This window comes from Rhinolophus ferrumequinum, chromosome 17 (assembly GCF_004115265.2).
Source record: "Rhinolophus ferrumequinum isolate MPI-CBG mRhiFer1 chromosome 17, mRhiFer1_v1.p, whole genome shotgun sequence".
NCBI classification, from domain to species: Eukaryota; Metazoa; Chordata; class Mammalia; order Chiroptera; family Rhinolophidae; genus Rhinolophus; species Rhinolophus ferrumequinum.
The window spans coordinates 31,006,785-31,020,820 of NC_046300.1; the positions used below are offsets into that span (position 1 = coordinate 31,006,785).

Here is a 14,036-nt window from a genome sequence, read left to right on the forward strand (position 1 = left end):
TTGTGTAATATTTGTCATTAGTGAAACCATATATACCTTGGTTATCCCTACATTACTTTCTAAATGCTTATAATGTGCTGATAATGTGATCTAGAATTTTACTGGGGTATGGCATCAAGCTCATTGATTTATAATTTCTAGAAATTCACTTGTGTGTTTTTTTATGTCTTCAGTCTTTAGAGATTTCTTTATTGTTTTTCCTACATTATCAAAGATCACTGCTGTCGTGATGTGACGTACTATTCCAAGTAGTAAATGGTGGCTGTATTAGCTTGAGCTGCCATAATAAAATACCATAAACTGGGTGGCTTAAACAACAGAAATTTATTTTTTCAGTCTGGAGGCTAGAAGTCCTAGATCAAGGTCCAGCAGGGCCAGTTGCTGGTGAGGGCTCTCCTCCTGGCTTGCACACTGCCACCTTTTCACTGTATCAGCACATGGTGGAGAAAGATGGGGGCAGGGGATATCTCTTTCTCCCTCTCCCTCTCTCTATCTCTCTCTCATAAGGCCACCAGTCTTATCAGATTAGGGTCCCTCCCTTATGATCTCATTTAACTTCAATTACCTCCTCAAGACCCTATCTCTAAATACAGTGACATTGAGGTTTAGGGCTTCAATGTATGACTTGTGGGGTGATACAATTCAGTCCATACCAGTGATTCAGGATTCAAACTTCAATCAGTCTTCATTCTAGAATGTTAAGCACTGTGTTGACAGCCTTCCTTAGGTGCCATCTTACCTACCCTCACCACCATGAGATGGATTTATTCTTGCTTTTCAGTGAAACAAAAGAATAGTTTTGATTTTTCTATTCTTGCTGAGGGAATATAAATATATCCCAGACTTGCATACTGCAGAAGCTTTAATGTATGCATTATGAATTCCAGAATGGGAATGAATAAGGTAAGCCTGGCATCTGCAGTGTACTACTGTATTTGCCCAGTGTATCCAATTATAAAGTCTTCATTTTGTTTTTAATTATTTTCTCATGCATCCATTCACATACCTACTGACGTTTCCCACTATAGTGTTAGTTTTATCCCCCAAGTCACAATATACCCTTCTTGAGGATGAGGATAGAGAATTCTGATAGTGTTTGTACCTAGTTCTCCATAATTTTGAGTACATAATCCTCTATGTATCCTTTCCCCCATATTCCTTTTTTAAATTGAAGCATAATTTGTAGTAAAATGCAGATTTTAAGTGTGTAGTCTTGATTTTGGCAAATGTATATATCCATGTAACCTTTTCCCCAGTTAAGGTAGAGAAGATTTCCATCACTCCAGCAAGTTCCCTTAGTCCCTTTCAGTCAGTTCTTCTGTACCCAGAGGCAGCCCATATTCTGATTTTTCTCACCACAGAGTAATGTAGCCTGTTCTAGAACTTTACAAAAATGGAATTATACAGTATGTACTCTTCTGTCTTGACCTTTTCCCCCATATTCTGATTTCTCTCACCACAGAGTAATGTAGCCTATTCTAGAACTTTACAAAAATGGAATTATACAATATGTACTCTTCTGTCTTGACTTTTTTTGTTCAACATAAAATTTTTGAGATTCGTTCAGATTACTTTGTATATTAATGGTTCGTTCCTTTTATTGCTGAGTAGTATTTCATTGTGCGGAATCCGTTTTCTTATTGATGGACATTTGCATTTCTGGTTTTTGGCTTTAATGAATAAAGCTACTATGAACAGGTGGTCTTTTTCAATTTCTCTTAGGTAAATAACGAGTGGAATTGTGGGCTCATAGGTTAGGCCTCCGTACATCTTTGAGTAACTGGCTGACTTCCCGAGCAGGTCGATAGATTACTGAGCACCTCCAGTCTTTTCCCAGCCCTGTTAAATACTTGTGCTGTTTCCCAGATTTCAAACAGTTCTGATTCCTTTTTATTTGAAAGGCTTAAAAAGCAACATATGAATCACAGACAATAATACTTTGTTTAGGCTTCCTTGCTACTTTGTATATTTATAGTTATTTTAAACTTTTGAACACTTCAAGTGCGTTAGTTTCTTTCTTTTTTTTTTTTTTTTTTTTTAACTGTATAGCAAGCAGACTTAAGACAAGTGGTGGACAAGTTGTATTTCCCCTCTTTATAGCTAAGAAAACTGAGGGTCAGTTTTACTAGGCTTGAGATGATTCTGTCCTGGTTCTGGTCCTTTTCATTTCATGTGTAATTTGTCGTTCATCTGCCAAAGATAGAATTACCAGTGTAAGGAGAAAAGATGGCATACTGGATTCCTTAGGATCGTACCATGAGATATGTTGTGAAGTTTTCCTTGTGCTTCTGGGAGACAAATCCCTTTGGGCAGTAAACTCTTAAATTGCATGGTTAACACCAACTTTCATACCAGGTAACATCACAGCAAAGGCAGTCAGTCTCTCTCTCTCTCTCTCTCTCTCTCTCTCTCTCTCTCTCTCTCTTTCTCTCTCTTTCTCTCTCTCTCACACACACACACACACACACAAACCACGAGATCCTAATTTTTCTTTTTATAAAATATGACATACTTTGGGAAATATTATGTTTTACGTTTTATGTATTTAATGGCAAATCAATAAATCTCCTTAAAAGTGTTGCAAGTATAAATTAATTGTATTTCACCATCTAGAAAAACGAGATATAATACAATGATTGTTTTTGAAGAATATTTATTAGTATTTCTTTTTGCACATTTTGATAGAGATTGTTACGCCTTTAATTGGAGGATAGAAAAAGGGAGTGTTTTATCTTGATGCATCTTATATGGGTCTGAGTACTGCCTTTCGTTCAAATTATTTTGGGTTTTGGGGTAAATTTCTACTTGTTTCTAGCAGATTCTACCAGAACTGCTTTTATTTCCTCGGGAAATTTTATTTCCTTAATATATATATGCAATTTCTAAAACTGCTAACTCATTTGCCTTTTATAACTTTTATCTTCATGTGTTTTAGGAAGCAGTTCAGGTACTCCTGAAGCATTCTGCAGACGTTAACGCTCGAGACAAAAATTGGCAAACCCCTTTACACATAGCTGCTGCTAATAAAGCCGTAAAATGTGCTGAAGCTTTGGTACCTCTTCTGAGTAATGTAAATGTGTCTGATCGAGCAGGGAGAACTGCATTACATCATGCAGCTTTCAGTGGACATGGTGAGGTAGGTGATGTTCAGTTAGACAGTGATTCTCTCTGCATCGTCCCTCTACCCACTCCCCGCCTCTCCAGTTATTAATGAACTTGCCTTTTTCAGCCATTCAATTAGTCCGTGGTAAAAACAAACAAAAGTATCTATCTTATTAGTTTCGTCTACTTTTACAATGCAAGCCCTTAGACTTCTTTTCATGATAATTCATGATATAACGTTCTGAAATTTAGAAATTTGTCAGATATGGCTCATGTGCTTACTTGATTTTCATAGTTAACCTGGAGAAACAAAGGAGAACACTGCCAATTATAACACAATGTGAAAACTATGTTCTGTCATTGTGGAAAAAATAATCTAGGAAGACAGAGTAATTTATTATGTTCCCAGAAAGATAGTAGCAAAGGAAGGTAGAGTTTAGAAAAACATCTCCTCATATTTTATTACCAAATTTAGTCAAGAATTCTTTGGTAATAGACCATCAAAAGAAAACAATAAGTAATTATCTTATACAACAAGCATTGCTTAATGTTAGGTGCTGTCGTGGCGAAGAGTGGGATTTATGTGTACATAGAATTAGAAAAGAAGGAAACACAAAGTTAGAAGAACCTCTGAGGCCAGCTTGGCCAGTCCTTCATTTTTGTTGTAGACAGAAACTAAAAGAGGTGAAGTGACATTTCTTCACAAGATTCCATGGCTGAGAGCTAATGGCCATAGTGTTGTTTTCACTATTCTTTTCTGCCTTTGCAAGAAAGAATTCTTGCCTCCACTGTGGTAAAGATCACAAGATGCATTCCTTTTGGAAATCTGTAAGTGCCCTTTCCAGTGGAGAAACTATGGTAAAAAGGGTTAAACATAATACAAATATTATTCTTGAGACATTATGAGGTAAATAGACTGACCTTCAGATCTAATCATATTATGGACATAACATTTGTGTTTGAATTAAAGACATTTCTGGAGTGAGAATGTATTTTGCATGTTAATAACACTTTGGGCTATAAAAAAGGAATAAAACTTCTTTTTAAATATTTTACCTTTAGTCTTTCCAGATTTGTATTTAGTTCATAAAATACCAGGACACAAAGTGGCATCTGTAAAAGATACTGATGCCTGACTTCAGTAACACCTACAGTGAACCCTCTTTCATATTTTGTCCTGTTATTTATTAAATTATGTTAAAGGGTCTTCAGTATTTCATATAGCTCCTTTCTATAAATGCAGAAATTTAGTGCCACAGAGTTTGAGATGAGAGTATTTATCACAAGGGATATTCATGAACAGTTGTACTTTTGGATGTTGATAAAACTGTTTATTATAATTCCAGATGGTCAAACTACTCCTGTCTAGAGGTGCCAATATTAATGCTTTTGACAAGAAAGATAGACGTGCTATCCATTGGGCAGCTTATATGGGTATGTGTTTAAAAAAATTTTTTTACATTATGATTTCAGGAAAAGTTGTACATTTTAGTTCTTGCTTGGTGTCACATTTGTCTCTTAGAACAGTAAGAAGTTACACCGTATCTGAGTTTGCTGCCTAAGTGGAAGCAGCCTAGTAGTGGCAGAGCTTTGCCAGAACAAAAAAGCATTGGGGCCAGTTCTCCTAAAAGTTGTTTTAAATTAATTCTGTTTACCTTTAAAGGGAGAAACATCCTACACACAAGCCTGAGATACATAATTTAGATTAGTATTTACTAAAAATCCATTCTCATACCCATCTTGTTTTTATGGGAATATTAAGGTAGAAGTTACGAAAGTGCATTAGGAAGCCTATTATTTTGGGCCAAGCACTGAGATAAATAGGCATCATCGTGTTTGATTTCTACAATAGTAATTTCACAGAAAGAAGCTGAGGTTTACAGTATGGGCTTTTCTGCTGTAACATGATATATATGTTTTTGGAAAAATCTTAGGATCTGCAAAATTGCACTCAAAAACTAAAAGCTCATGAGAAAAAACTCCTGGGGCAGACTACCTAAAACCTGTGCAACTTTGTGACCAAAGCACTAACAAAAACATTTAATTGGTTCTTTGGGTATCTTGGACAGCCATGGAAGAGGCAGATCAGCTTACCTCAGGATAGTTTAAAACGCACAAAAAGAGAAGAGTAGAAACGCTGTCTTGTGGGTGCTAAGACCATGCAGGTGGAAACAGATCTCTAAGCACCGAGGAAGTAACATCCTGCCACAACCTTGCAAGTCCTGCAAGACTAGGGTTGTATCTCTAGGAGGAAGCCGTAGATATAGGCATTCGTTTTTCAAGTTTTGTAAAATAGAACTCAAAGAACTCCTCCTTTTGCAGCCATGGAGCTCAGAGCCTTTTCTCTTCCTGCCAAGGGGTATCATTCTACTTCCATTATTCTGGCTCCTCTCGCTTAGGAAGAATCACATATGGACTGACATATCTTCTGTGTAATACTGGTATCATTCCCTGATTTACCACTCACACTACCTGATTACAAAGACATCTAGTTAGCCGCCTTTCTTAAAATCATAGCTTTTATCCTCATTACTCCCTGCTCTTGGTTTTGTCATTTCCTCTAATCTTATTTAAAAGTAAAAGATTAAGGGAAGATTTGATGGAAGATAATTAATTTTTAAAACTGTATAAGTTGTAAAATATAACAAAATAAATTAACTTAAAATAGTTATCAATAACCCCAAGGTCCAGGAAAATCCTTTGCCTGTAGTAGAAATAACCAAAAGCAGTAGAATCCATCTTGAATTGCAAGTCTGACCTTTAGTGTAGGTGTAAATGAGGATCAAAAATGAAGACTAATATCCTTGTCAGCTGGTCCCTATTTTGAAAGTCAAAGGCTGAAAATCTTGGGCTCTTGGTGTTTGTCTCACACCAAAGGTTTGTGCCTCCAGTTATGTCATGGGCAATTTTCTTCTCTTAATTGAGGTTTTCCATATTTTAAGTCTTAGGAACTTTTCTGAATATTCTGGTGTAGCTTCTTCAAGATAGTTTAGGAACAGCTAGTCTCTGTGATTTAAAACTATGCCCCTTATATTAAAGTGTTTACACGTTAAGCAGAGCGCATCAGACCTTTTACCTCCAAAGGACTAGACTTGATTAAACAGCTGTTTTCATGAACAAGGGATTTTATGGTTTATCTCTAACAGAGCCCCCAAAATAACTGGTGTGTGTATCTCATAGGCCTTTGGATGGCTTGGTTTTCCTTGATCCACTAAGTGTCACTTTTCAGGTCAATTGTGGATTGAGAAAGATATTCTGTGTTTCTTATTAACTTACCTAGTTATTTTGTATTTTTATCTTTCTTTAAAGATATTTAGGATTCTATTTCATATCTTCCATATGCTCATCTATTTTCTTTTCATAAACGTATTTTCAGGTCACATTGAAGTAGTGAAGTTACTCGTGGCCCACGGAGCTGAAGTGACCTGCAAGGATAAGAAGTCTTACACCCCTCTTCATGCTGCAGCCTCTAGTGGAATGATCAGCATAGTCAAGTACCTGCTAGATCTCGGAGTTGATGTAGGTATATAGACTGAGCAATACAAAAGAATGGAGCATTTTGTATGTGGATTCACTGTTGGCGAAGTTATTTCCAATTTAAAAGCTGTTTTCATACAACAATGTTTTTGTCCTTTAACCAGATATTTATAGTGCACTGATACCTGATCAAGCCATGTAATTAGTCAAAGTATAGTAAAGGTAAACTGCATTTTAAAGGTGAATGATTAGTTGGCAGAAGTTTTTCTTCTCCATCTTATTCCAGGCTCTGTGGCTCCATTTCGGCTATGGAAACCAGCAGATCAGACACACGTGGATTTTTCCTAAGTGGCTAGGTTATTGTTAGTTTTATTTGCCCAGTTAGTCTAATATGCCCTTTAAATAACTGCAGCAATTCACATTACTGTAATGGATATTGGCAAGAGGTAGGCCCAAAAATTAGAGGCTCTTGCCAATCAACTGTAAGTGTCCCTTACTATATAAATCTGTTTGGTTAGGAAGGGTTGCTGCTTTATCTGAATATATTTGATTCCTGAATTGAGATAGCTAAGAATACCTGTAAGTTCCACAGACCATTTTTTAAGCCCATGTACTTTACACCCATTTCTAGTATATTTACTCTTACTTTAGGTACAGTTCTGACAAACTCATTTAGTTCTTCAAAACACAGATTAAAAGCAGCAAATTAGAAGGAGAGCGGGGTAAGGCTCTGCAGTTTAGAGCAGCTGCAAAAAAAGAAAAAGGTAGGTGGTAGTCTGGTTGGATAAAGAATACATGACACAACTGTAGAGTTGAATAGACTCTTTCATTAATGAGCTGTGTGAATGAAGCACTTTGCCTGAAGCAAGCAGGTGGTTATTGAATGTGTGGGGATGTTGAGAAGTGGCAAAAATCTAAACACATTGTATGATCTTTTAGAGTACAAAAAGATAAAAATTTTATTTAAACAAACAGTGCTTATAGCTCTGTTTCAACAGAGGAACATAATGTTTTAAAAGACCTTTGATCCAGATAAATGAGACACTTTGTTTCTGATCACTATTTCAAGTCCATTCTGGTACAATTTCTAAAACTTATTGACAGTAAAATAACATTTGTACACCGTGGTGACAGCATGTTCTTCAAAATAAGTGGTCAGACTTAGAGCCATTTAGTGATGTGTGATCTCCAATTACCGTATCTGTCAGTTTCCAAATGCTGCCATCACAAATTACCATGAAGTAGATCACTTAAAGCAACTAATTTAATCTCTCAAAGTTCTGGAGGCTCTGAGGGAGAATCTATTCCATGTCTCCTACTTTTTGGTGATGAAATCTAGGTACTTTAACTCAAGTTAAGTGTTACTTTTCCACTTTCCCCAATTTCTGTTACTAAGGATCTGAGAAAAGGAAATGTTAAATAAAGTTGCGATAAGTTGGGGCCAACTGCAAGGTTAGAGGGCACAGTCTCCACATAGAACTACGCTTACTTCTGACGAACTACAAGTGTGGGGGTTTTCCAAAACTACCTTCAAATTTCATAATTCACCAGAATCACTCAAAAAACTCACTAAAAGCTATTATACTCACAGTTATGGTTTATTACACCGAAAAGATACAAATTAAGACCAGCCAAAGGAAGAGACACATAGAGCAGAGTCCTGGAGTATTCTAAATACAAAGCTTCCATTGGCCTCTCCCCTTGGAGTTAGGACTCATTAGTCTCCCGGCATCAATGTGTGACAATATGCATACTATTGCCAACAAGGAAGGCTCACCTGAGCTTTGTTTCTAGAGTTTTTATTGGGACTCCGTTACATGGGCATCATTGATTTATCAATTTCCCACATGTGTGATTTCAGCCTCCAAGTCCACAGATACCGAAAGACCCAAAGCTCCCACCTTAAATCACATGGTTGGTTTATGTGGTGTGGTCAGCCTCTATCCTAAGACTGTTGGCAGTGGCCAGTCCTACTCTATGATCCAGTGTAGCCAGCTCCTTCCCTAATCAAGGATACTTCTATCAGGTATACCATAGATTACCTCCCAGAAGACAAGGTCAAAGGCCAGACACCTCTTTGGGCAAAGGTCACATTCTTTAATCTTTTGTCACTACAGGAGAGAAGGCTAAAAATATGTACATTATTCAATATATGTCAGAATTTTCTGTTTTGTGTTCATTTTTCATGATTCTTTGAGTTAATTCTGTAATTGTTCCTTACCTAGAAGGCTTTTAGAAATGTGCTTTAGTTTTTATTTTCCTAAAATACTCTCTTGGAATCATTCAATTTTTTCATGAAGTAGACATTGTACATGTGAATTGTATTCCCTGAATGTATAAAATCCATTTGATACCAAAATGCTGTTTTCAATGTTCATTAATTTAAAAGAACTTTAAAATTATAAGCCTATCTATGTACTTATCCCTGTTTGTTTCTGACTTTAATAATTTGGTTGCTAAAATAGCTCTCAACAATGATTAGCAAGACTGTATTAAGACTAACATTATTTTTTTCTCCCAATAGATGAATGAACCAAATGCCTATGGAAATACACCTCTTCATGTCGCCTGCTATAATGGCCAAGATGTTGTAGTGAATGAACTTATAGACTGTGGTGCTAATGTAAATCAGAAGAATGAGAAAGGATTTACTCCTTTACACTTTGCTGCTGCATCAACACATGGAGCATTGTGTTTAGAGCTTCTAGTAGGCAATGGGGCTGATGTCAATATGAAGGTATGAAATAAAATCAGAATCCATACTGTAGTATTTAGGAGTTCACTATTTAAAACAATATCAGTAACAAGTAGCACTTCATAATTAAAAGGAATAAATTACTGGTACCACACAAGAACACAGATGAATCTTTAAAATATTATGTGAAAATATTATGTGAGTGAAACCTTACAGAAGAATATATACAGTTTCATTTATTTAAGGTTCTAGAACAGACAAAATTCCATTTATATGGGGTTCCAAATTCTATAGTTGGAAAAAAAGCAAAATAGAACAGTTATTGCCTGTGGGAAGAGGGGTTGCTATAAAGGGAGCATGCATAGGGGAACTTTCTGGGTTGATAGTAATGCTCTGTATTTTGACAGCCTTTGGGTTACATAAATAAGCATTTGTCCAAATTCATGAAGTGGTACATTTAAGATGTGTACTCTTCATTGCATGTATATTTTCCCTTAACAAACCAAACAAATGTTGAATGATATGTGTTAATGATATGTGTACTGAAGTGTTTAGAGGTAACATGTAGTGATATCTGCAACTAACTTTGAAAAGCATCAAGTAATTGGATCTTGGATGGACTGATAGATGGATAGATTGATATGCGATAATGCATGTATAGTAAAATGTTAGAGAAGAATCTCAGAGGATGTTCTGTAATATTCTTTCTTTATGGATGTTCACTGTAATATTCTTTCAACTTCTCCATTTTGAAATTTTTCACAGCATTAGAAAAATTAAAAGACTAGTATCAGTGTGTTACATACATATAAGGAATTTTGGTTTTTCGGTCACAGTTTCAGAAATGAGCATTTGAATTTTAGAAATATGTGAAAATTTTGGACCCAAAATAAATGTACTTTCATTGTGTCTGTGAAAAAACACATGTAACCACAATTTTGAATATCACTATTTTATAATGTGTAATCATTATTTCAGATTGTCCAAATGCTTTCACTGATTACTTCTGTATTAATTCATCAATTCATTCTTTGAGCATTTACTTGCCAGACCGTATCCTGTGGTATGCAGAAAAGAAAACCACAAACAAAATTGAACCATTTAGGATTAACATGGCTTTCAAAGCTTTCATTACATAAGATTTCAGCTTCTTTTTTAGATACAATAAGCCAGTGTCTTTCAGACTGGTAGAGATAGGAGTCCATTTTCTTACCTCTCTAACTTTAGAGAAACTTTTAGTGCTGCCACTGACCCACTCTGACAGCTGTAGCAGCAGCAAGTCCATCTATAATTAGGCCATTGCTCTAAATTGCCCACTCTCAGCTAAAGAACAAAATTTATACATATCACACCCAAGGAAGGAAAGGGCATGAGGTATGATAAAGAACCTCTGTAGTGCTTACAGTTAAAATCTCTCTTAAAAGAATATATATTCAAAACTTTCAGTTCTCCATTAAATTACCTACTAAAGTTTTTTAATAGTTTAAATAATTAGTAAAAATTTACTGATAATGTTTGAACTGCTTATTTTAATTTGAAGAATTTCTGCTTGGATAACCTGGGCCTAGAAAAATTTCTATTAATAAACTCTTATAGAGGGGAAGATGTGTTACTTGTTTCCTCAAAGGCCTAGTAACATTATTTTAATGAAGATAAGGCTATTTAGCTATTTCAAAAATAAAATTTTGGAATTATCTTAACATTCCTCAAAAGAAAAGATCACAACTAAATCTTTTTAGTCTCTCTGAGACTTACTTATGATAAAATAACTGGCTAAAATCATCTTTGTGTGTTAAATATTAACTTATCATGGAATAAGGAAGGCTTACCTGTATCGTTAGCTATTACACATTTTTTTAGTGTATATGGTGCTGTCCTTTAGGGTAAAAATTAGACTTTTTATTTTATACAGTTCCATTTAGACATGATACTTAATATAATTTGATGATAATCACTTTAATTCATATGGCAGTGCTTATGTATCTGACTCCTGTACCTGTGATGTTTTTAAGTCTATTATTTTCTTTTGAAGTATAGAAATAAGAATCAGTCCTACCAGAGGCTCACTACAGTGTAATGCTCAGACCAGTGGTCCTATTTGAAGTTACCTCCTTAATGATTTAGAAAATTCAGTGGTAGATTTTACACATGACAAGGAAATTTTTTAACAAATCAATTAAGAAATGGTAGTTAAGTAGATTTGAAGGCAATAGCCTATGATGTTAGTTTAAAATAGAGTTCATAAAAGCTGCCTTAATCTTGCCTAAGATTGTATGACATCTCATTTATATGCAATTGTCCAATGTTCTATTGCCAAATTCCATTGGAACACATTTCCCACGTTGTTAATGACTTCGAAGTTACCTTCCAGGTCTAAAATTACATAAAAATTCTTGGTAGCTGTGAGTTTTCAACCAATAAGAATGTACAGTATGTCCTCTCTTAATGTCATTGATAGTTTCTGCAGTTTTAACTGAAATAACATATTAAGTTGGTACAAAAGTAATTGCAGTTCAAAAACTACAATTACTTTTGCACCAATCTAATATTATGAAACAAGTTTTACCATACACTAATGAATATAAACAAAATTTCCCATAGAATCTCATCAACGTTATAATGAAACATTATTTGAGGACCTGCTGTATATTCTTTCAAGAATATATCTTCCTTCCTAACACCTGTGTTTCCCATATTTGTCAAATCAGTGCTTATCAAATTGTCATTTGACTAAGGCTCTGACACTTGCCTTATGTTAAAAATGATAACTTGCTAACCTTCATGTTCTTCTTATCAAATCATCTCTTTCTCTTTGCTTCATCTTTCCTTCCTATCCCATTCTCCCTTTTGATGTTTCTGTCCTTGATTAAGTTGTAGATGACTAAAAATTGGAATGTGAATTTAGGTTTGTAATTATTCAGTTTACAAGTTTTTAAATTGGTTCTCCTACAGAGTACTACATAGAGGGAAAAGGAATGGAATTCAAAGCAATATGGGTCTGTATTTTAACCTAGCTTAACATGAGTCCTATTGCACTGATTGTATCATTTACATACACACCTTGCCCCACCCCACCCTGTTCTTCTTTAAGAATAAATTTTGGTGAGATAAACAAAATGCCCCAAGTACTTAAAGTTTAAACCTGAAAGATACTGTGATACATACAGCTTTTTTGTTGTTGCTGTCTTTGGTCACTTGTGAAACCAACTCTTAGGATTTTGGTGGGTCTTTTTTATTTGTTGTTTAAAACTCTTAATTTGATTCTAAAATGAGTTCAGGTGACTTAGGAAAAAAACCTACCCATTGTCTTCTCAATTCAGATAGAAATAATCGTGTCCTCCTCCCTGCTAACATGTCTTAGGGTGGACTTTTTACTTGGGAATCTGATTCTCTTTCATCCTTTGTCATATTTAGAGTACTTTTTATGATCAGTATGTGGGAAGAAAATGTCAATCCAGTGCTACCTAATGCTTATAGTAAAGGACTTCACCACCTATTAGCTATGAGATCAGGTTACGTTACTTAAACCCAGGGCCTATAAAACAGGGTTCATGGTACCAATCTCATAGGGGTGTAAGGAGTAAATGACTGATGTACATGAACTATTTTAAAACTGTGCCTGGAACATAGTGCTTACTATATCTATAAATGTGAGCTATAATTATGTCTTTCAAATTTCATCATTTTATGAACTCGTTTTTATTACAATTTAGTTTGACGGGGTTGTCTGTAAAAATGTCTGTAGGTATTAACAATAAAAATCAAGATTATGTCACATAGGGAACATTTTGAAAAGATACTACCAACTGGGATCCCTTTATTAAAATGTTTCTGTGCTTTTTGTTCTCTTTTTCTTTCTGATAGAAAGAATAACAATGTACATAAATAAAAGAAAATTGAATAGATATAATAGTTTCTATTGTAACAGACACTGGAGTGTTATATGGATGTTTTACAAAGATTATTACATTTATTCTGTGCAGCAGACCTATGAGGTATGGGTGGTATTATATCCATTTTCAGTTGAGGAAGTGAAAGCTCAGGAATTTAGGCAACTTCTCTAAAATCTTGCTGTGGAAAGTGACAGCTGGATTCATACTCAGGTTATTCTAACTCCAGAGCCTGAGCTTGGCTGCTCACTCGCTGGGGTTTTTTTCTTCCTCTTGTTACACACACTGCCTCCAAAAGATTGAAAATTCTTTAAGATAACTTGCCAATTGGATGGCTTGTTTGCTTGAAAAAAAATAATATAAAATTATGGAATCAAGTACCTAGATAAGTTTTTATGAATAATACTGCATTATTATAATGAAGTGAGGGTTTCTTAAGGACATCTCCATTATATAATTTTAGTGTAAACTTACGACTTGTCACATTTCAATTAAATAACTTGAGAAAATAACTAGTAGTAGTTATTACAAATAATTATAAACAAAACAATATATCGACTTTTTAAAGTGAATTATAGTGGCTAAAGTTAATTCTAACATTCACTTTTCCTTGGTGGAGGAGGGATTCAGTATTTTTTAGAATGAAAGAATTGAAGTAATGTGAAATTTTTGAAACATAGGAAAGCACATCCTGGCTGTACCACTTCCGATTATGTGACCTTGGTTGAGTCATTTAATATCCTTGTGCTTAAGTTTCCCCATCTATGAAATAGGAACGGTATTACAATTACGCCATACCTACCATGCAGAGCTTTACTATAAACTGTAGGCATTGAGTTTTTTATATTTGTGCTTTATGATGTATATGCTAA

At 35.0% G+C, this 14,036-nt stretch overlaps 1 protein-coding gene across 10 annotated transcripts in view; it reads left to right on the forward strand.

Moving 5' to 3' along the window:
• Positions 1 to 14,036, forward strand: part of ANKRD28 (ankyrin repeat domain 28) — a 151,600-nt gene that overhangs the window by 99,304 nt on the left and 38,260 nt on the right. For all 10 annotated transcript variants that reach the window (XR_004425433.1, XM_033131798.1, XM_033131800.1 and 7 more), the window contains 4 exons: positions 2,936 to 3,136; positions 4,449 to 4,536; positions 6,479 to 6,621; positions 9,104 to 9,316. Coding sequence is in view for 9 of the 10 variants with exons in the window: in XM_033131798.1 (XP_032987689.1) it covers positions 2,936 to 3,136; positions 4,449 to 4,536; positions 6,479 to 6,621; positions 9,104 to 9,316 (645 nt within the window). In the remaining variant the exon portion in view is untranslated. The remainder of the gene's footprint in view (positions 1 to 2,935; positions 3,137 to 4,448; positions 4,537 to 6,478; positions 6,622 to 9,103; positions 9,317 to 14,036) is intronic.